The sequence below is a fragment of the Brienomyrus brachyistius genome, chromosome 23 (genome assembly GCF_023856365.1).
Source record: "Brienomyrus brachyistius isolate T26 chromosome 23, BBRACH_0.4, whole genome shotgun sequence".
In the NCBI taxonomy this organism is placed as follows: domain Eukaryota; kingdom Metazoa; phylum Chordata; class Actinopteri; order Osteoglossiformes; family Mormyridae; genus Brienomyrus; species Brienomyrus brachyistius.
In genome coordinates, this window is record NC_064555.1 from 9,189,145 (window position 1) to 9,212,295 (window position 23,151).

Consider the following 23,151-nt stretch of genomic DNA (forward strand, 5'->3'; position numbering starts at 1 on the left):
CTTGCCTCAGCTGGGGCCAGTCTTTGATTCCATCTGGGAAGGAGCACGTTGCCTAAAGGCAGGTAATTCTTTCACAGGGCTCTCCAGCCATTTTAAACATCCGACGTGTTACATTCTGGTCTCAGGAAAAACACTGTGATGCAGTTTTGCAGTTTCCCTGCGCTTGTTTTACAAACGGTGGACGTTTCCTGCCGACTGACGAGGAATATGACCGATAAGCCGGTTCTTGGCCACGGGTTCCTCTAGAATCTCTTAGTTTTCCCTGAAGGGAAAATTATTCAGAAAACGCTTTATGACCACGATCACCGAGCCTGGTCCGTGTGACATAGTCCCAGACCCATTTCCGTAATATCAATTGCTTAGCGTCAGTCTGATCCGTGTTTTTGGTTCCCTCAGATTCCCCAAAATGAGACAGACTCCTGGGGGGGGCTCCTCAGTTCCCAACCAGGAGCAAACATCTCTCCTGTGTCACTGCCTCTGGCCATGGTCTCACTGCTGTGCTGTGCCTGTCCACCCCCCCCCCCAGGACCTGAAGGACGACAAGAAGAAGGCCAGGATGGCAGCATCGCGGGCGGTGCTGGAGAAGTGCACCATGATGCTCCTCACCGCGTCCAAGGTGACTCCTGAAGAGCCAGCGAGCAGTTCGATCACATTTTAAGATATTAGTCATATAATAGTACAAAATGGTTTTGTTGCAGAAGTGGATAGTTCAGGTCCAGAAAGGAAAAATCCAGACCTAGATTTAGTTTCAACCAACCAGTTCAGTATAAAGAGTCACAGTCATTATTTAGTATATATATTTAGTGTGTTGTTTGATTGTGGCTAACAGGATCCCTTGAGGCTCCAGCACAAATGGTTGGTTTGAGTGTTGCTAAAACCTGCCACTGTCTGCGCTCCAGGTGGGATAGTCAGGGCCCGTTGGCGTGTTTCTCAGTGTGCTGCTCGTCTCGTCTCCCCTTGCAGACCTGCCTGCGGCATCCCGACTGCGAGTCTGCAAGTGTCAACAAGGCTGCCGTCTTCCACCGCATGCGGCACGCGCTGGAGCAGGTGATCGAGATCGTGACCGACGCCCGGGGAGGCAGCGAGGCACAGCTCCTGCCCATCAGCATCTACATGGGGATCAAGGACTTCAAGGTTCTCCGACGCTCGCCGTTTAGGGATTTTTTTTTTTTTTTTTTGGGTAGGGGGACTCGTGTGGTCGAGGTGAGCAGTGATCATGTGTTGTGGCACAAATGCTGAACCATGTAATGTAGTGTTTCTCAACCCAGTCCTCGGGACCCCAATAAGGTCCATGTTTTTGCTCCCTCCTAAACTCCACCACATCTCTGGTAAACATTCATTACATGATTGTCACCTGTGGTATTTTGGGATCTGTGAGGGAGTGAAAATGCGGACCATCTAGGGGTCCCTGAAGACCGGGTTGGGAAACATTGGTCTATGCTCGGGGCCCCCGTGTCATAGGACCATGTGGCACATAGATGGGGGGGATCTTTCCGGGAGTTTATTTAGGGCAGAGAGTGGAGTGGGTTTATGGAGCATGGGGGAGGAGGAATGCAGACAAAAAAGGAAAGAGCATAGTTGCCAGGTCATGGAAAGGGAGGCAGGTGGTGGGGGTATCGAGATCTGGACACGTTTTGATAATAAAATGATCCCGAAAAAGAAAGTGGGCCGAAATCACAGCACAACATGCCCCCCTGTTTGCAGGTAAGGGTAGAGCACTTGCGGGAGACCCTGTACAGCCAGTCCCAGGAGAGCCTGGCCTCACAGCTAGAGGGCGTCGTAGAGCAGACTGAGGACTTCACAGACTCTGCCTACACCAGCCACGAGCACCGCGAGGGAATCCTGCAGCTGTGCCACGCCTCCAGGCAGGAATTGCAGCAGCTGACTGCCGACTGGACGCATGCGGTCAGTCAGACTTCCCAATGGGGGCGCTGATGAGCCCAAATTTGCATCACGTTGGAATTCACACCTCTTGGGAGTAAATAGGCAAAGCCGGAAAACATAAAATCGGCACCAGCTGTTGTTTACGGGGAGGTTAATTTTGGTGAAATAAACAGGAAGGACAAGTGTTATAAAGTGTGTTTTGGGTTTTATTCTTAGTCCTTTGCACATTATCAGTTTCGCTGCCTTATTTAGCATGCTCTTATCAACACAACTGCCTTGCTGTAAGGTACATCAGCAGTATCCCTGTCTTTGCACACATGGACTTTACATTTGACCTGTGCAACCTGCCATCATCTTAAATTCACATAAAGTGAGTCGAACCGGTTGAATCTCTCCTTGATGATCTTCAAATAGTCTGTCTCCAGACTGCTGAAGAAGTGGCATTTTCAATTTAGGAAAAGGAACAGAAAAAGCTTGAGATTACAACCAGAAAATGACTGGTGGTGGCTTTTTATGTTCCGAAAAAATAAGAAACGGTCATGAAGACGTTTTTGGATTGGTCAGGGTTTTGGAGGCTTTTCCAAACAGTGGTTTAGTTTGTTCTGTCAGCTGACAGTCATGTAGAGAATGCAGCTATGGAAACCTGCAATCAGAGAGAGTGAAATGGCTTCTGGATTTTTCCACAGTTTGAGTGCATTGTCTGCTCTGGCACATGGGGGTGGGGTCTTCCTCTCATTGTCCCTCACAGACCAGCTCTTCCTCCTTTCCTAGCCTTGTTTCAGTTCATTTAAGTGCGATCCGAGTCTGACGTCTCTCGGCATCCACTGTGCAGTTGTGTGCTAATCTAGTATTTATAAAAAAAATACATATATATATATATATATATATATATATGTATATGTATATATGTGTATATATATAGCTTGTTGGAATGTCAGTACTTTTGTCGTTGCTCCCCGAAAATTTTAACCCCAAGACCTGTCGCTGAAATCAGTTTGATGTAATTTAGCCATTACCTGTACGACTGTGATGGATACTAATATTTCATAAAAAAAATTTTGCAAGCTGTGCCCTCGTTCCAGCCAGTTTTGAACCCCAATATTGGTGTCTGGTTGAGTTTTGGAGCCCTTGAATATCAGAGCTCTTCGTTCAGAAATGCATTTCTCCAATGACACCCCGCTGCTAATCCCCCTTGATAGAGACACTCATCACCCATCTTGCATCCTCTCACTGCCATTTCATAAGGCTGTCAGTTGTCGAGGCAACAGGGGTCCTCTCCGGGTCCACTGCGACTGCCCTGAAATTTGCCTGCGCGTCAGCATAGACGCCTCACGCCTGTCACAGGCCACTGACTTTTTTTTTTTTCCTGTTTCTCGCCCCAGCAGCAGTCTTTCAACGCCATGGAAGCCACTGAGCAGATGGAGCTGTCCATCCTGAAGATCTGCCAGTACATGAACAAGCTCAGGTGTGAGGTGAGGCTCTGTCTACCAGCAGGGGGTGCCCAGTTCAGCACCGCAGCCTGGGACAGTGGCCAGCACAGTCTGACACAGTCAACTGAATAACATTGATTATCTCGTTACAATGGCAGTTGTGAAGGATAGACCACCAAGTGGTCAGTACCTTCCAACTGTGGTCCACCAGCTGGCCCAGTCCTACAGGAGAGCTATCGGAGTACAAATTGCTGAAGTAGTTAATGCTAGCTATGAAAGAGTGGTGTCAGAACACCTGGTGCATCACAGCTTGCTGCGTACAGGGCTGTGTAGGCGCAGACTGATCAGAGTGCCAATGCTGACTCTTTCCACTGCCCAAAAGCGCCTACAATTGGCACATGGGCGTCAGAACTAGATCATGGAGCAATTGAAGAAGGTGACCCGGTCTGGCGAGTCATGTTTTCTGTTGTATCACGTGGACGTCTCGGGAAGAGATGGCACCAGCATGCACTTTGGCATGAAGGCAAGCTACTTTGGGCAGCGTGATGCTTTGGCCAGTGTCCTGCATGCTGGCGTTCATATGGATGTTACTTTCACATGTGCCACCAGCCTCATTCTTCCAGACCAAGTACACCCCTTCATGGCGACACTATTCCCTGTTGGCAGTGTCCTCTTTCAGCAGGATACCGTGCCCTGTCACACTGCGAAAAGTGTTCAGGAACGGTGTGAGGAACATGAAAATGGTTCACTTAGCGACCACCAAGTTCCACAAATCTCAGTCTAACCGAGCATCTGTGGGATGTGCTGGACGAATGGGTCTTATTCCTGGAGACCCTGCCTTGCAACATGCAGAACCTAAAGAATCTTCTGCTAATATCTTGATGCCAGATACCACAGGACACCTTCGGAGGTCTTGTAGAGTCCATATTTCAATGGTTCAGAGCTGTTTTGGTGGTACAAGAGGGACCTACCCACTGTTAAGCAGGTAGTTTTAATGCCATGGGTGATCAAAATGTGGTATCCATGCTTCAAACACCCTCAGACCAACTGATACTGAGTCGGCCATTAAAGTTCTCTAAGGATTTATTCTCAGACTTTCTTAAAGATCCTCTTGACACACTTTGAGCCCCAATAGAGTTCAATTGAAGCCTTACGACCCCCAACCCCCTTTGCAGCTCCATAAAGCGGCTGTGGGACGCGCAGCGGACCTGCTGAAGTGCCACGCTGAGCAAGTTGTTCCGAAGGCCCTGAAAAGATCCGGAGGCGAGGGCGACTCGGAAGCGGTGGCCGAGTTCTCGCGCAAGCTGACCGAGCAGAAGGAGCAGCTGGTGGAGGTGGAGTTGCACTTCCTGAATTATACTTTAGGGGGCGCACCGGCGTGTGTCCGCAGCTCAGGGGAGATGTAACGCAGCAGCAGGTCGTGTATTCATGTGGTCTGAGACGGGGCTTAACCTAAAATTCTGCAAAATGCACAACTGTAAGGACATAAGCTGTACCTATCTGAAGTAACCTTGGATGGAGATTAACTGATGCAGCTGACAATCATTTGAAAACAATGTGATCCTTGAGAGAAGCCCCCCAGCTCCACAGGGTGCCCCCCCTGTGTTTACGATCCTTTCTTCCTCCCACCGCATCCAGGCGTGCCGGCTCCTGCGCCACATATCTGGGACGGAACCACTTGAAATCACCTGTATACATGCTGTGGATGCCTTCCAGGTCATTGGGCCACAGGTGAGTTGAGGCTTGGGGGTCACTGGGAGACGCCGGAGACGCGGTGAGATCCCCAATGGGGCAAATGATCATAGCGAATCTGAATCTGACCCACTGTAATGGAGTTTCCTAAATTGATTGTGCAGAATTTGACAGCTGTTGGTGGAGCACAACTTGCATTGTTGCCTAGAAAATGGTGCATCGTGACAAACAGCTGTGGGCCAGGCTAGTAATTTATCGTGGCTGTGGGAACAAGGGATTATGGGAAAGGCCAGACTGTCAGTGGCTCTTAGCACAACGCATTGCCTTACGATTCACATAAAGGAGAATGATAAAGACCCTTTGCTGATTCTCATTGGCTAAGTGGCGGATGGTGGACCCACATCCCCTGTTGGTTTGAGATTACGTTGGTGGGATGGAGAGCTTCCCACAGTCACCCCACCCCCCCCCCCCCCACCCCCCCCTTCATGTTTCATCTTACGGGTCACAGCAGTGGTTAATTACTCTTCGGAGTCTCGCATCAGATGCAGGGAGAAGGTGGCGGTCATGACTCATGTAATTGTGTTTGTTCTTAATGATGCCCCCCCCCCCTCCCCCCCCCAAAAAAAGATCATCTCTGCAGTGCAGACCTTGGCACTTCACCCCACCAGCAAGATTGCCAAGGAGAACCTGGACGTGTTCTGTGAAGCCTGGGAGTCGCAGCTCAATGACATGGCTATCCTGCTGCGGGAGATCAATGATGTTTTCGAGGGCCGGCGAGGTACCAGCCCGAACAGCGCTCCATTCCAGTGTACCATATTATCTACATAGACTGGACTTTAAAATGTACCCAAGTGCTGATATGTAAGAAATATAAAATATAATAGCATTTTGTTTGACTTCATGCCTCTGCAGCTTCCTTTCCACCAACGCGGTGCTGGTGCCGGACTGTTTCCCAATCCGGAACTAGTTCCGCGCATTTCCACTGCAAAAAACTGGCCCTGGGCCAGAAAATACGGCTCCAGCACGGCAGCACAGAAAAGCTGGGCTCAAAATTTGCCATCGTATCGTCGGCGAAAATGGGATGGGCTGTGGCGTCCAAACCTGGAAAATTCAGTCCATAACTGATATAGTTTAGTCCAATAACGCCAGTGCTTGCAGTGAAGCAACTAGCCATCTTAGAATAAGAAAAACAACGTAACGTTATTCCACTGAGAAAAACAAAAGCTCAATCTGCTGGCCGGATTTAATAATAAAGTATAAATACGTCGCAGGTCAAGTAAGTAAAATATTGTGGCGCTCAAGTGGCGAAGAGATCATGAGGCAGACAGCAAAGTTCAGTTTTTAGCAGATTCTTTTATTGCACAATCCTTAAAAGGACAGCGGTAAAACATTGTGCGAAAATAAACTCTCAGAGATGGCAGGAACCTTTGTCTCAATTGCCAGTATCCACTTTTGTCTCAGAGTCGTATCCTGAAAGCCTTTTCTTGGTTCGGCAGCTTATAAAAACTTTGAATCCACAACAGATCAAAATAAATCCAGAAAAGTAAATACAGATTAACCTTTCACTTTCATGCCTGTGTAACATTTCCGTTCTGTCCATTTTTATTAAAACAGTTTGGAATGCAGGCTGGTTCTCAAAAGGCACCAAGCGAGAAGCATCCCAGCACCGGTACCAGCTCTGTGTTGCTGGAAACCAGGCATGAGTGGCTCACAGACAGAAAGCAATGATGAACCATAGTGTTTTCTAGCATTTGTCCGCCATCCACAAAGGTTGAATTTTAGGGTTGAATCAGCAGCCATTGATTGGGTGATTTAATTACATGCAAACATTGTAGCATTTCAGGATGTAGCTGAGCGATGCCCTCCAGGCATTTCCAGCATAAGTCAATTTGCTTGTCTGTATAATCATTGTGAAGTACAGAACTCTAAACTGCAGTGTACGCTCCAGTAGCCATCCTCACAGCGTATACAGACAGTAAAACATCTGTGTGTCCTTCCATGAGGTATTGCTGTATAAATAAAGGACTGAGTGGCAGATTATGGAGACCAGAAATAATGGCTGGAACATTTTGCTCGTGAAAGATTTACTTACACAAAAAAGTTCTAAGGACGGAACGAAAAATTAGATAATCATATTATACAGGATAGTAGGACCAATCAGATGGATGTATTGGGTCTGGCTCCCCTAGTTACTTGGATCCACCTCCTCTACAATCTGATTGGTTCAGAGAGATAACCAATCATTCTGCCCTCAGAGCATTTGTATATAAGCGAAACTCCCACAAGTGAATGCTTTCTCCTGCCATATCGACCATATATGGGCGGGGTCAACCTGTGCTAGCAGCATGCTATTGGTTTAACCCACTTCTTAATGTTTACTTTATTGGTTCCCATTAAGATAGACATAGGGTGGGTAAGATAAATGAGTGTTTCTCCTATAATTTACCCACAGAAAGCAACTAAGAGTTTTATCATCCAACTATGACAAAAATGTATTAAGTACTGGAGAATTTTGAATTTTGAATTTTGAATGAGTATTCTTTTTTTCCTCCAAGGAGATAAGAAAACCTACTTATCGCTGCCGAGACCTGGGGTGAGTTCCACATGGAGAAATGTGCCACTGAAGAGGTGACCAGTGTCGTCCTCTATCTTGTTTTACAAGATATTTACCTCTGCCTTTTTTCATCCAGAAACATTCAGCAAAGATGGCAAAGGCTGCCAAGCTCGACTCAGAGGTATGTCAGTCCGACACCTCGCACTCCTCATCTCACCGTATAACCTCAGTCATAAATTGTAATGGGCAAGAGTAATGATGCAGGGAAAGTGTAGGATGGGTCCTGGGGGGGAGGGGCTGCTTGCGCTGCTACGGCTCACGCTAGAGGGCACCTTTCCAGGAGCAGACCACCATGGCCAAGCTGGGCCTGGAGCTGCGGTTGCTCACGTCCGACGTGGACATGGAGAGTGAGAAGTGGGAGGAGCAGGAGCACGAAATCTTGCGACAGGGACAGAACCTGTCCAGTATGGCATACTCCATATACCTATTTACCAGGTACAGCGCCGAGCCTGTGCGCGCACACACACACACACACGTTTGTATTCATATCTTTGTGGGGACTCTCCATTAATTTCTATGAGACTTGTGGGGAAATATGAGGTGGATTTTCAGTGAATGGCTGTTCTTTTTCTGCTGCTGAATTAGAGGGGAAGGCCTTCTGAAGACCACGCTGGATCTGTTCCACCAGGCAGAGGTGTGTATCCCCGCCTGTCCATCCTGGGTACACCTTTAGTGCATATAAGATGTGGTACATTCCTGGATGTTGTGCGGTAAAAGTGTCTAGGAGATGCAGCACTGAATGTGTCTTACAAGTCTTTACCGCTTGGTTCAGCGGGCTGAGCCTCTGTACCTGTGATCGGAAGGTCGCTGGTTTAAACCCCAGCCTCGGCAGAACAGTCACATCTGTGAGCAAGGCCCTTATTCCTCAGCTTCATGGGCATCGCTACAGGTGGCTGCCCTTTGCTGCCAAGTTTGCTCTCACATATGCGTCTTTGTGTCCGGGAGAGTGGGATGGGGTAGGCGAAAAGGAGAATTTGCTCACAGGTACCATGATATCGTTTTATTTAATCAATCAGCGAGATCAATGCATATGAGGACACAGTGTCAGTGTGTGTAACTGTGTGAACCCGTCAGTGCGCTAATGTATAGGCAGAGGGACGCTATAACCCATGAAATTCACAGTAAACGTGAGCGACTTTGTGTCGCCTGACTAGAGCTGCCTGATAAGCCTGTTAAATAAACATTGTTAAAAGCGTCTCCTGAGTGTTAGTTCCACACCCAGCAAAGAGCAAACCTGAACGGGCAGGCCTGCTGTCAACTGTGAGTTTGCTCCTGTGCTGGTGAGTCCCCTCCCCCAAGATGTACCTAAGAAGTCTGTTTCCTTCCATCGCAGATGTTTTCTGAGGAGGGCTTTCAATTATGCTCGTCTCTTCGGGCCTTTACCGCACAGGTACAGTAATAAATCACGGCGCGGGGAAATGAAGGCCATTACACGTGACGTCCTGCCTCCTCCTTTAATGTGTTTTTCCACGTCTGACATGGTAAATAGTAGGCACGCTGCCGTCCGCGCATCTCTGCGCCTTTCGACAGGGATTTAATTAAACATCTCTCCTTGATGCCCATTAATGATGTCCATCCATCTCTGCAGGAAGTGGGAGCTCTGATATCAGGCTAAACCCCCCCCCTCGTCTGGCCTGAGAGAAAATGAGGGATGATGTCATTTAGATTACCAAACAAACATTTTTGGCTTCCATTTCATAAGCAACTCCAAACGAACATCAGATAGTCGGTTAGAAGAAACCAGGATGATATTTTCTAGTATTTCTATGCTGGTCTTCCAGATAAAATCCATCCATCCATTTTCCAAACCGCTTATCCTACTGGGTCGCGGGGGGTCTGGAGCCTATTCCAGATAAAATATTTTTGATATTTGTAATTATACACATTGACCTGTGGCTGGATGCTATGGAGAGATTACTGTAAGGATGCGGATGGCTTTGGAGAAGTCTGAACGGTCATGTTCTTTGGGGGCTCCTGTGCCCTTTCCAGCTGGGAGATGATGAACAGACCCTCATAATTTTGGAGACTGAAAAGCTGATGACTTTGTGCCAACAACTACAGATGACAGTAAAGACCCTGGTGCAGGGCAAGGCTGCCACATTCCAGAAGGTAGGGAACCCCAGCAACGGTTAGCATTTTAAGCTGCCGGCACCAGGACGGCCCCCTGAAAGACCTTCATTCAAAAAATAAAAAACTAGACCGAATTGCTGAATTATCGGCAGACCTTGGGGCACTTTCCTTCTACCTATACTACTGATTTTGATTTCTTTACCTTTTTACTGTCATAGCTTGTAATTGAACCCCCATATGCAGTTATCTTTGACTTAACCTTAATTACATAGTAAATTTAGGATATTTACTGCATTTTACTCATTTAATAACCCTTTCTTTCTATTTTAAAACAACATTTTTTTATCAGTCACCAACAGTGGCCTGGGTATCTTGCAGTAAGGTGCTGGTGGGCGACGGAAACTGCCGGTTCGGCAGGAATGATGGGAAATCAACACTTGCCTGAATCTTTAGTCGTCTCGCTCTTGGTCTGTCATTAGTCTTGCCTGTCATGGACTTGTACTCGGTGACAGTGTTTAATCCCAGGCTCTGACACACACTGTCGCAGTTCATTACCGATCTGAGTGTAGTGTCAGTCCGGGAGCTTCCTGGTCGCTACGTATTGTCACAACAAAATCATTCATTTATTTAGCAATCTTTGTGTGTTGACGTGAAATGTGGGACAGTAAAACGTAGGAGCACTACAGTAGCACAAATGCACCTCTGTCTTGTCGTTTCCAGGTTGACTGTTCCATACAGACTATCAGAAGCATCATGACTGTCGTGGTCTACCTCCTTCAAGTCTGCAACAGGCTCGTTAAGAAGATTCAGGTGCTGTTTATCGGCCATTGCTAATGAGCCACGGTTGGTGTGTGTGTCCTGTGAGTTTGAATTCTCCCCCTTGCCTCACTCCCACATGCAGTTCAGGTCAGATGTTAGCAGCCTGAGCTCCCCAGGAAGCTGGAGAGATAGACAGTCCCCCATGAAAGACGACCCGCTGCATGGGAGAAACGCCAACGGCTTCGGGGTCAAGTCTCTGGAGCAACACATGGCCAGCCTGACCTTCCTGGAGAGCAAGTAGTCCAGCGCCACTCTCATGGGGAGCCTCGGAGTATCCACTGCTGAGCGCCACCCTCGTTTCCCCAGCAGGGGGCGCCGTGTGAAGCTCCGGGCTTGTCGATTGGTTCTGCATCGATCACTGTGCATTGAGAGCATCGCTTTGTGACGTGCCTGTTGTGTCTCCCACGACCATTAGCCAAAGCACGGGGAAGAATATAAAATGCAGAACTACGCATGCAGTTTGCTAACTGGTCTTTAACCCCTTTTTTTACCCTAGTAAATGCTGTCAAACAGCCTTACAGACACGTGCAGTCGTCTCACCCCCTAATCGTCTTGATTTTACGTAACCGGCCGAGTCCAATTCGCCCGTGACTTCCGGCTGCTTACATCACTGGTGGGTTTTCTAGCACTAATCAAGGGTGACAATCGGAATCAGGCATGAAACTCACGGGGGCACGGGAGATTCGCCGGCGCCTCCCACAGTACTCTTGTGCATTTTAATACCAAACAGGGAGGCACTGCACAACATGATTATTTTTTTCTGTTACATTTGACACAATGACATGTCAGGTTTGTTAACCAAAAGGGAGGACTTGTAACTTTTTTTTAATGTTTAAAGGATGCTGTGGAGTTTGTAAAGGAACTGAGCGTCTCTACTAAAAACATAAGGACTCTCTCCCCTTCAAGACGAAGCAATTGCATCGGAACAATAAAGCTTAGCGTCGTATTTCACTGCTGATAATGTCACGTACTCCAGATCTTGTTCCACTATCTAAAGTGGCATCACAGAACTTTCGATACTGGTACTGACTCATAGGTACAAAAGCTCACCGTTTGAATAAAGACCCACTTGAAAACCCAAAAAAAAAGTATCACGGATAAACTGAATTTTAGAAAAGAGTGATATAGTCTCCTATGTGTGGATGTAGCAGTATTAGAGGGATGTCCTATTGGAATATTACACTTTTGATATGTGAAATGACGAATTAGCCAATGAAGCGAAACATTTTCATTACTTATGGCTTTATGTTATTTCTGTACACACATACTGACTTTATGGAACTTACACTGAAACAGATTGGTATTTCTTACATGTGAACACACATTTATGTGTACATCCATACTGTAGGACTGCGAACTGCCTTAATCCGACCTTTTAAACATGGTGTGCTTGTATTTCATGCAGTCAGACACTTAGTGTGACCTTACATCCGAGTGCAAGCTGTTGTGCCTAAGATGAACATTGGGCCTCAACGGTAGGCTGGCCTGACAGTGGGTACTGAACAAGGTGAATGTATTGGACTTCGGACATATTTATTTTTCTAAGTAAATCCATTTATTTTCTTTTACCTTTCCCATAAGTCTGTACATGTTTAACTTTTCAAATAAAAGGTCCTTTACTCGTAACCTTAAATGGTCTTGAGTTTGTCTTCATAAGGAACAGCTGATTACGCCAAATTACATGTCCCAAGTCTGAAAGGTTTGTGTCTTAAAAGAGCCCAACAAAAAGCAGTGGAGAGGATGGAGTGTCCGTCCAGGTTTACCCACAATGCAGCAAAAGCCGTGACCTTTCAGGCTCTGTCGGCAAATGGCCATGGTATCCATAGCAACCATGTCCCTCCCAATCCCCTCACTGGTCCACTTTCACAGCTGATCTTTTCAAGAGAATGTCTTCGTATTGGGCTCTGGTGAGGAGGGTGTCCGTTAGGCTCTTGCTCTCCTCAAATTTTGGGAGGAGGACCGCAATGTAGCCTTCGGCGCACGGCTGGGGCAGACGGACACAAAAAAGAGGAAAGAAACGGCAGTGAGAATGTAAGCTGGATCAGTCAGCATATACACCCGACAGTTGTGTCGTCATGGAAACCACAGTACATTTACTGAAAAGCAGGGTGCACCTTCTCAAGTAAAAGGTTTGGCCTTGTGAGAATGTCTTCATTGACCTCCAACAGACGGCCCCGCACACAGCTGGAGAAGCGGGAGGAGTCATTTCAGACAAAGGTAGGGACTCTGATAGCAGAGGTTTCTGTTTATTTAATGTATATTTAACTTGTACTTTTAACTTTTGAGCATGGTTCCTACCTGTACAGAGTATATTCCTCCCCGTCGCTGCTCTTTATCCTGCAGAGTGGTGCGAGCTCTGTGAGGAACTGGCCGCCCTGAGACGTGAACAGAGATCATTTCAATGGAGACATCAGAGACTGAGCTACATGTACATACAACAGACTGGAAAAATGCTAGTGGTCGCAAGCAGTTTCATAATGATTGACTGCATAAAGTAAATTGCAATTAGCGATATCGCATAATGAACACGCACTTAACAGTGGCAAATGCATTGCTGTCCAATCATACCAACAGAGACATCAGGGGAATAAAAACACATAGAACAAGCAAGGTGTCACCAAACTCGTTTTGATTTCCCTGATACTTTGTTCTGTAGACGGCTACAGCCGGCGCTGATCTGATAGCTGACGCTCTGTATAGCCTTCCCCTTCTGCAGAAGGGGGTGTGACTCAGCGAGAGTGATCACACAGATTCTGCAAAGACAAGAGACAGGCCACTGACAAAACCCTTCTAAGTGTTCAGCAAGCACAGCCAATTGAATTAATGAGACTATTTTGCAATACGGAGATGGTATAGTGACAAAAGGCATTTAAGAGTACACTCCAAAGGTTATGCAAATACAACTTCCCAGTATCAAATGGATTTAAAAATTAGATTATCCAGGTGTTTTAGCCATGGAAGAAACCGTCTCCGAAACTTTCCTGTTAACATTTAAATTTTTATAAAGCATGCTTTTACGTTACTATAGAAACAATCTGCTCGTAGGCGATGCAGCTAATTGGAAGATGCTTTTACTTCACAACTTGTTGCCCTCAGCCGGTCATTATTCAGACAAACTGATATTGGTGCCTCGGAGTTCTTCATTAAAGTGGCATTTTCAATCTGCACTTTTAAAGGGACTCTGAATTATCTCTCTGTGAAAAATTCATACCCAGAATTCATTCGGAAGCCATTCAATTTAATCTAATAATTCATTCGTTCATCTCAGTAAATACATTGTAATTAACACTTGCTAAAAGCAAATCATTATCTCTATGACTGCGGTTCTAATTATTTAAAGAACCCCTATGCATTGTTCTTGGCAGAGAAAATTCGTACGTTTTCCGTACCTGTTCGAATGCTGCAGGATACAGTGGTCCTCACATGGTTTACCCTTGAGGTCTAAAACATTAAAAAGACGCAACCTTTATTTAGCATAGAGCAGCTCATGTGCAAAAATGGTTGGAGAGATGTATTATTATTATTATTATTATTATTATTAAGTGAACTCTATCATGAGCAAAGTAACGCACGCCAAGTTATATAACATTAACTTAAGTCAATAAGTTGCCGATCTATGCAGACATCAGCTTCCTAAGTTCCTTTAAGCTGTAGAGCTGTTCAAAGTATACCTGTTTTGTACCACCTCGTGAAATATCGGTCAATTACAGATGGAGTTCTCCTAACCTCCGTCTCATCCATTACTTAAACGCGGAGATTACAGTTGGTGTGTTTAACAAGACAGGCGCTTCTACGAGATGATAACGGAAGTTGCGTTTCCTTTTCCAAGCGGAACAAAAAGCGACACCACAGAAGGTCCGTCCCTGAAAACATTCCGGCTTCAACAAAAACCCAAATAACGGAAAGGAGACAATTAGAATCACGGTTATGTAGCCTAATGATATATGTTTCTATTCTCATGAAATAATGTTTCTAGCAAGCATCCGACATTTAAGTTAATCATTTAGCAGTGGGACGCAAATGGTTAATGTGAAGATTCGGAGTTCGCGCAGAATGCTTATACCTAATTTTACAGTATCCTGAGAAATACTTTTATGTTATTAAAAGTATCGTATCGTGTTTATCCTGGTGATACGTTCGAGCCCCCTGGCGGGTCTCATGACTTTGGTGCATATTTTGTCTTACAGTTACTTCTTGGTAAGTTATTGTCAGTTATTGTATGAAATTATTATTTTAATTTCATTATTTGCTTTATATAGACCAAAACCATGAATTGTACTAAAGAACCATGAGAGTGGTAGCCTTTCACAGCAAGAGCTCAGTCCTGCTGACCCTCTTTGAGATGGTTCAGGTCCCAGGTTGCCAATTCTCCCACATCTGCCTTCCTTCTGAAGCCTTGACAGTAGGTGGAATTTTTAATTTGAAATAATGGTAGATGTGGGATATGCACCCAGTCCACATAGAAAACGTGTTGGACAATCAGAACAGAAGCTGGGTTGAATAAATGAATGTTATATTTATATAGCGCTTTTCAAGACACCCAAAGTGCTTTACAGAAGCAATGGGGAGCCACTGCAACCACCAAATGTGCTGGCAGCCATTCTGCTCCAGTATGCTCACCACACAGTAGCTAAGGTGGTGGAAGGGCAGGACAGAATTAAGGGCTGCAAACTCTCCGCGTCTGGCATGACACTCACGCTTTCAGACTCTCACACTCACACAATTAAGACATCTTATGGCAAATCCATATTATTCCATCATAAACCTAAAATTATTTACATTTAAAGCACTAGGGTAGTTTGTAAACCCCACAGACTATTTAGAAGGTAATAAAACTCTCACATGCATGTAAATGCGTGTGCAGGCTTGTCTCAAATTGAAAATCTCACTACAGCCAGCTGACCAAAGAGATAAAAAGAGACATGGATCGTAGACTAGTTTCCCCAAATTTGACTCTGTGTGTTTATGGAGCTAGAAGTCTAATATAACATGTGTGTAGCATCAGTCTCTTTCTAGGCCTTGCATTATTTAGTAGGATCCAGTTGCGTGTTTCTGACTTGGTGGAGGTGGGGCCCCATGTCTGAGCCTGCCGCGACACACTCCCATCTTGGGGTTCTGTGCTGGAGAGCCCCTGGCCACACTGCCCTAACTGAACCAGAAGATCAAGCCTCTCCTGAGTGACCTGGCCAGGATGCAGTGGGCTTCCAGTGGGCCGGCTGACCCCTGCGGAGATGGCCTGTGGTGCGAGGGGGTTGAGCTACGGTCCAGATGAAACGACAGCAGTGAATGATCAGAGGGTTGCTACCGGTACCAATGGAGGTGGTGAAGTTGCTTGGACCAAATGTTTGTGTGTGTGTCTGTGTCTGTGTGTATGTATGTGTGTGTGTGTGGGGGGTTCATTCTCATATTGTGAATAATAACACAACAGTCCTCTCGGCCAGTGTTTCCCAAACTGCTCCTCGGGACCCCCAGACAGTCCATGTTTTTGCTCCCTGCCAGACAGTCCATGTTTTTGCTCCCTCCCAGCTCCCTGCCAGACAGTCCATGTTTTTGCTCCCTCCCAGCTCCCTGCCAGACAGTCCATGTTTTTGCTCCCTCCCAGCTCCCTGCCAGACAGTCCATGTTTTTGCTCCCTCCCAGCTCCCTGCCAGACAGTCCATGTTTTTGCTCCCTCCCAGCTCCCTGCCAGACAGTCCATGTTTTTGCTCCCTCCCAGCTCCCTGCCAGACAGTCCATGTTTTTGCTCCCTCCCAGCTCCCTGCCAGACAGTCCACATTATTGCTCCGGGATTCTTAAAAGATGGTGACCTGATAATGCTGACTGGTCAATATTCAAAACATTCATAATCTATTGTAACACCATCAGCACCACTCCCCCCCCCCTAAAAAAAAAAAAAAAAGACACAAAATAAGCAAAATTTACAGAGTGGCGCCCCGTCATGACTCAGTAGTTCGCAAGATTAATATCTTTATAACAGTCCCTCTCACTGTAAAAAAGGTTGGAGACCATTGTCATTATGTCAGTGTAAGTATGCTCCAAAATTCTGAACTAGAGTCAGTTCCCACGTTTTCATTATCACCGACTGATAATTTTTCATTAGCAAACAGATGCTTAATCATATCAGAGACACCAGTTTTAACATTGCTAGGCTCTACGTTACAGTATGTAAAGTTCACTGGCAAGACACAGTATGATAGCAAACAAAAAATTCACACAGCACCGTATAACACAAAAACAGCAAATTGGCAATACAAGAACAACAAAATGACAAAATCGTGTGGGAACCAAAAGCACAACATTGTTGTATCACTGTAATTTATTGAATATGTTTTTAAATCATTTTTAAACCTTGGTAAATAGTTTTGCATGTGGTAGCTATCACAATGATCAGTTACGTATATAGTTTTGAATGTGGTAGCTATCACAATGATCAGTTACGTATAAAGTTTTGAATGTGGTAGCTATCACAATGATCAGTTACATATATAGTTTTGAATGTGAAATTATTACAGTGGGAAACTACATTACCTATTTTGACCAACAAAACCAAAGCAACTCAAAATTCTGCAACATGATTACAATTGTACAAAACAATTTGCATGTATGTAGTAAAACATTTTGGGAATTTGGGTGAAGCAATGAGAAACTGAAAAGTTCTTCATTGCAGAAGTGGCATTGTGGTGTGGGGATCACACTTGTTGTTTTGCAAATGCTAATTGTCATTTGAGAAATGCTCCAAAGCAACTGAGAAAGATTGTAATGTGATAGTATTTCATGCAGTTCTGCATGTTGGGGTGATGTTTTCGTCTTTGCCACTAGAGGGGAGCACTATGTCACACTTCGGGGCCAGAGGAATCTCCTGTTACCTCTGCGCTATGTCTCTTATTTTCTGGGGTTTGAGGATGAAGCGGATATGACAGGTCCTGTATATCGTATTGGCCTCACATTTCAGTCAGGGTGTATTGCCTGTGGTACGTTTAACTTCCATCAGGTCATTCATACTCCAGGATCTCACTCCAGTGTTTTGTAACCCACTGTGGCCCTTTAAATCCTTCTAATCATCCCCTTTACCCGACTGGTGAATTCTCAGAGTTTCCAAATTTGGTCAGTTGGCTTGCATGAAATTTTCAGTTCAAGACGAGTCTGCACACACATGTACATGCATTTGCATGTATGTAAAAGTTTTATTACCTTGTTAATAGTCTGTAGGGTTTGCAAACTGCCCCATCAATTCTGATGTAGCTAATTTTTGGTCTATAATGGAATAATACAGCCTGGTCTCAGGCTCCCTTTGCTTCTAGAGAAAGGCCAGTTAGGAAGTCTCAGTCTACCAGTTTCACAGCCGAACCACTTCTGCTGGTGGGGAAACAACCCACATTGCACTTTCACATGATATAAATGGATTGTACAAATGGAGAATCTTAAATGGGGAAATTGCCTTGCATGTCATTTCGTAACAAAAGCGAACAATTCTGCAGCGCCGCTCTAGGGTTATTGCTGGGATGCATGCACGCTAAAAGGCTGCACCGTTGTGTACGGCTGCTCTGCTTCTAATGGGAAGGTCACCTCGCCACATATAATCACCCCCCCCACCCCCCCCCCCCCCCCCCGAGGCCTTGAGCAAGGCTCTGAACTCTACGAAACGCTCGAAGGACACCTGGACACCAGGCTTTGCATACACACACACACACACACACACACACTGTATATATATACATACATATATATATACATATATATATTGTGTGTGTGTGTGTGTGTTTCGAAAGGAGAGCAAGATGGGATATGTACAAAGAAACATTACAATGATAAATAGAGCATAATTTCAATACCTCAGATAAAAGAACACAAATGGAGAGAGGTTCCTTTGTGAAGAGCCACACTGCACTCAGGCCCATGCGTGGAACTGCCTTTATCCCTCTCCTTAACAGTCCCCCAAACTCCACGTTATCGCAGTCACATGACAGATATAACCAATCAGTATCTTAGAAACTCTATCCGTTTGGCATACCTATTTTAATCTTAGAAAACCGATTCAACACACTTCCTCAACTACCATAACACAGTAGAAATGTATAAACAGGTAACAATCTGCCTCGTTTAATTATACGACAAAAGTGTATTAACTTCAAGAAAAAATGTAAATCATAGTCTTACAATTATTATAGTTTTTCTTACTGTCCTGAGACACGGCAGCCTTGCAGTGGATAAACAGCCATGAGACGTTCATAGTAGGTGCATGTTTGGGCTATTTTCATGGTAAAACAAGTGCACTTTGCTAGCGGGCCTGAAGTCATCTGCTCTGCGAGTAGGGAGTGCCCCCCCCCCCCCCCCCACCCGATAAACGCTGGGAGTTGCAGGGCAGGTATATGTCACAGGTGTGAACATGTCCCTGGGTAGCGAAGCAGTACTGATTTCGGACTTGCGGGGAGCATGCAGGTCGAGCCGAGCCAGGAGCCACAAGAGAAGCGCATTCCTGCCCTCGTTATCAGCCCCAGGTGTAGCCATCGCCGGCTGTACACGTGGACGTCCGTTATCTCGTGTCCCCAAAAGCTCCCTCTCGGCATATGGAAGCCGTTACACAGTCTCCCGCCACCCTGGCAAGGGCCCCGAGGGATGAGGAACGTCTCCGAGGCTCAGATCAACGATGTACCCCCAGCGACACAGATGGCCAACAGTTTTCATTTTGATGGAGTAATTTAGTCGACTGGACGTCTTAAAGTTTGACGTATCTGTTGCGAAGCAGATAACCAATAAATGACTTCTGTAATCCGCGCAGCTTCTGGTGACACCTGGCGATGTTGCGTATTTCGGAGTTCAGCTTCATTGAGCTTCGATGGTGCGGCAGGCTTTTCCATTCACTGATTACAAACCTGCTGCGTGCTTTAATAGGTGGAATGTCCCTGGTGTGACTCTTGAAACCTGAATTTAAGGTTGAAATGACACAGCGGCGGAAAAAATTGTATTTTTGGTTTTACTTGATCCTTTCTTGATGAAAATAGAAAAGAAAAAAAAAAAAACAAATTTGCTTCAAATATTTATACTTTGTCTTGCATGGTTCCAGTACAAGTTCCAGATTGTTGAGCTGCAGCTGCCTGGGCCCTGTACCACGTAATGGCCTCACGTTTCAGTCGAGCAGGGTGTATTGCCTGTGGCACGTTTAACTTCCATCAGGTCATTCATACTCCAGGATCTCACTCCAGTGTTTTGTAACCCACTGTGGCCCAATCAGATCCGGCCTTCCAATCACCCCCTATTCCTAACTGGTGAATTCTCAGGGTTGCCAACTTAGGTCAGCTGGCTGGCATGAGATTTTCAATTTGAGACAAGTCTGCACACACATGCACACATATGTAGGAGTTTAATCACCTCGTATATAGTCTGTAGGGTTTGCAAACTGCCCCAACGCTTCTGATGCAGCTAATTTTAGGTCTATAATGGAATACTATGTATTTGCCCTAAGATGTCTTGCTCCTTCACCACCTTAGCTACTATGTGGTGAGCATACTGGAGCAGAATAGCTACCGTTGCATCATCCAGGTAGGTAATACACAGTGGTTTTGGTTGAAGTGGCTCCCCATTGCTTCTGTCCAGCACTTTGGGTGTCTTGAAAATCACTATGTAAACGTAACATTCATTCAACCCAGCTTGTGTTTCAATTGTCCAACATGTATTCTATGTGGACTGGGTGCATATCCAACATCTAGAATTATTCCAAGTTAAAAATTCCACCGACTGTCAAGGCTTCAGAAGGAAGGCAGATTAGAACTTAACAATTAAGGAAACTTGGACCTTTTGGTGCCCTGAGATTTACCCCACAAATCATAGCCGAGATTTTTATATATAATGACAATGTTTTGCTAAAACACATTCATCTTTGCCTCAAAATATTGTCATAGATCCTCCTTTATATCCTTTTGTCTTGTAGTCACTTTTTGTATATTTAGCATTTTGAGCAGACTAGGAGGTTTCATGTCACATGACACCACATCCTAAGCGACGATGCAGGATGGTCACATGACCCTTTCTCTCCTCCTGAGGAAAACCAGAAATGGCAGAATTAGTGGGTTGATATATTAGCTCCCGTGGCTCTGCGTTGTGGGCATTTCCTATGGTCATGTGACACTGTGGCTTTGCCGAGGCCCAGGGGCCCAACCGAGGGCCGCCGAGCGCAGTACAGTGGCAGGTGAGCGCAGGCTGCGCCTCGCAGGCTTCTCACTCAAGCGTGAGCCGCAAACTCACTGGCTGACTCATTTACAGTAACGGGAGCCGAAACGCGGCGTGCATGAACGATCGACGCCCTCGCAGTCTCCATTCCACATGAAAACCTGCCCGCTGTTCCACCATTGAGGAGGTTGATGTTATCTCAGCTGATCCGCTTTCACTTTCTGCGATACAATGTTGTACGAAATAGATCCTGGCCTCCCAGTTCAGCTGGCGCCATGCGGTCCCATCTCCAGGCATGCAGCCCTCTCTTCCAGACAGCTGTGTGCTCAAAGCATCATTCTCATAAATCATTCCTGGGCTTGTACTTCCTGTCCAATGTTGTGTGTGATCCACTGAGCACGGGATGCTTCAGGACAGGAAGTACAAGCCCAGGAATGCTTTGTCACACCAATTCTCCCAGTTGACGTGGTCGACTGACTCAGCTGTCCTAATCCTGCCCTTTAACTCCCCTTGACACCATCAGGCAGGTGAGCATGGCCTCCCCATATGAAAAATAGCTTTTTATATTCACAGAAAGTCTTTTGCAACATTCATTGCAATGCATCCATCCATTTTCCAAACCACTTATCCTATTGGGGCGCGGGGGGTCCGGAGCCTATCCCAGAAGCAATGTGCACGAGGCAGGGAACAACCCAGGATGGGGGGCCAGCCCATCGCAGGGCACACTCACACACCATTCACTCACAACTATGGGCAATTTAGCAACTCCAATTAGCCTCAGCATGTTTTTGGACTGGAGGAAACCGGAGTACCCGGAGGAAACCCCACGACGACATGGGGAGAACATGCAAACTCCGAACACATGTGACCCAGGCGGAGACTCGAACCCAGGTCCCAGAGGTGAGGCAACAGTGCTAACCACTGCACCATCATGCCGCCCCACGTCAATCCCTTACACATTGTGAAATTCATGATTGCATATTGTGTGCAATTCACCTAAACACTCATTTATGTATTGCAGGAGGAAACCTGAGCGCAGTGCTGCGGCAATCAAACCCCCTCAGCCCTGGAGGTGCATGGTCACAGCGCTGACCTCTGGGCTCCATGCCGCTCCCACATTCCAGCCCTGCCCCCCGCCAACCTTTGTTTTCCAAAAAGACTAGCTCAGCGTAACATGGCAGTCAGCCTTCTGGGCCGTGAGGTCCTCTCGAGATAACCATGCACGATGGGGTGGCATTTCCACAAACGGCTGCGTCGTCATGCACACATGCAGGCTCTGTCCCCCAGAACAAGCTTCATGGATACAATATGAGTGGTTATCTGCAGTCGTAACAGAGGGACCCAGTGTTTCCTCATGAAGGAAGCATGGGCAGGATTGTGTATATATATACAGTATACACACACACGCACAATATAACTGTGCAGATACTGTGTGTGTGTGTGTGTGTGTGTGTGTGTGGGTGTGTGTGTGTGTGTGTGTGGGTGTGTGTGTACACTACCAGTCAAAACTTTTTTGTTTTGTTTGTGTTTTTATTCTTGTTAAACATTGGAAAGTTGAGCGAACGAACTATAAATGAAAATATCAAATAAAACAAGTTTCCTTTATAACGTGGAAAGCGTATGTAACAGTGCATGTCTGACGTCCTGTTAACTGGTTGTGTGGTGATGGCATAGTCACATTCTAGGCTGTCCTTTAACTTTAAATGCACCTAGTTAACTGTTTCATCCTATGCAACAGAGCAGTATTTGATGTTCCTGGCAGAACGAATGCCTTGAATTTTCTCTGCTGTTATAACTGCTAAAGGCGGTTACTTTGATGAATCAAAGATATGACGTTTTCTTGCTAATAAAGGTACTGAAATGGCGAGTTTCTGGCTCAGTCAGTCGGCGTCTTTTACACCACGGTGAGCCTGTGTCACTCCTCGCAAACTCTGCACTTGTTTGCATGCTCAACTGGAAAGTAGATTTAACATGGGGAGAAGGTCCAGTGACTCCCAAAGCGGCACCTGAGAAGGTGTCCATGGGGCCTGATTGTCATCGTCTCACCATTTGTTCCTTTTCTGTCTACTCCTGGCTGTTTGTTTTTTTGAAGAAATGCTTAAGACTGACGTATCTGGGAAAGATTTCACTGTAATCAGCAGATTCATGCTCCGCCATCATTGTCAGGCACCTTTTCCTTCTCAGGCAAGTTTCCCAGCCACCATCTAGACGTGTGAAAGTGACCATCAGTAAGAAGGTGAGGCCTGCATGAGCTACTGCCATCTCATCCCTTATCACTTTTCACAAAACAAATAGTCATCACCTAGAAGAAGTAGGCGTATGATAAGTATGCCAGTCCTTCTTTTGAACACTATCTGCCTAATATCTTTTGTTTTTTCAAAATTTTTGTTTATTCATATTGGGGAACTGTACTGTATGTCTCTAGTTACACTCTATTCTGTGATCCACGTTCCGTAGAAACATACACACCATATT

At 45.9% G+C, this 23,151-nt stretch overlaps 2 protein-coding genes across 2 annotated transcripts in view; one reads left to right on the forward strand and one right to left on the reverse strand.

The window, feature by feature from the left end:
• The window catches only part of ctnnal1 (catenin (cadherin-associated protein), alpha-like 1), a 38,061-nt gene extending 25,926 nt beyond the window's left edge, over positions 1–12,135 (forward strand). Inside the window, 15 exon segments of the mRNA XM_048993624.1 lie at positions 527–616; positions 964–1,134; positions 1,705–1,905; positions 3,270–3,356; positions 4,490–4,648; positions 4,953–5,045; positions 5,634–5,784; positions 7,562–7,599; positions 7,697–7,741; positions 7,901–8,055; positions 8,206–8,254; positions 8,954–9,010; positions 9,610–9,729; positions 10,411–10,500; positions 10,592–12,135. Coding sequence (XP_048849581.1) covers positions 527–616; positions 964–1,134; positions 1,705–1,905; positions 3,270–3,356; positions 4,490–4,648; positions 4,953–5,045; positions 5,634–5,784; positions 7,562–7,599; positions 7,697–7,741; positions 7,901–8,055; positions 8,206–8,254; positions 8,954–9,010; positions 9,610–9,729; positions 10,411–10,500; positions 10,592–10,750 — 1,665 coding nt within the window. The 3' untranslated portion in view covers positions 10,751–12,135.
• abitram (actin binding transcription modulator) lies at positions 12,042–14,348 on the reverse strand. The gene is made up of 6 exons (XM_048993625.1): positions 14,181–14,348; positions 13,899–13,950; positions 13,133–13,262; positions 12,808–12,884; positions 12,624–12,693; positions 12,042–12,493 (listed from the first exon to the last, which is right to left on the reverse strand). Exons 1-6 carry the CDS (start codon positions 14,248–14,250, stop codon positions 12,359–12,361), a joined length of 534 nt encoding a protein of 177 aa, XP_048849582.1. The 5' UTR covers positions 14,251–14,348; the 3' UTR covers positions 12,042–12,358.
• Positions 14,349–23,151: the final 8,803 nt, after the last annotated feature.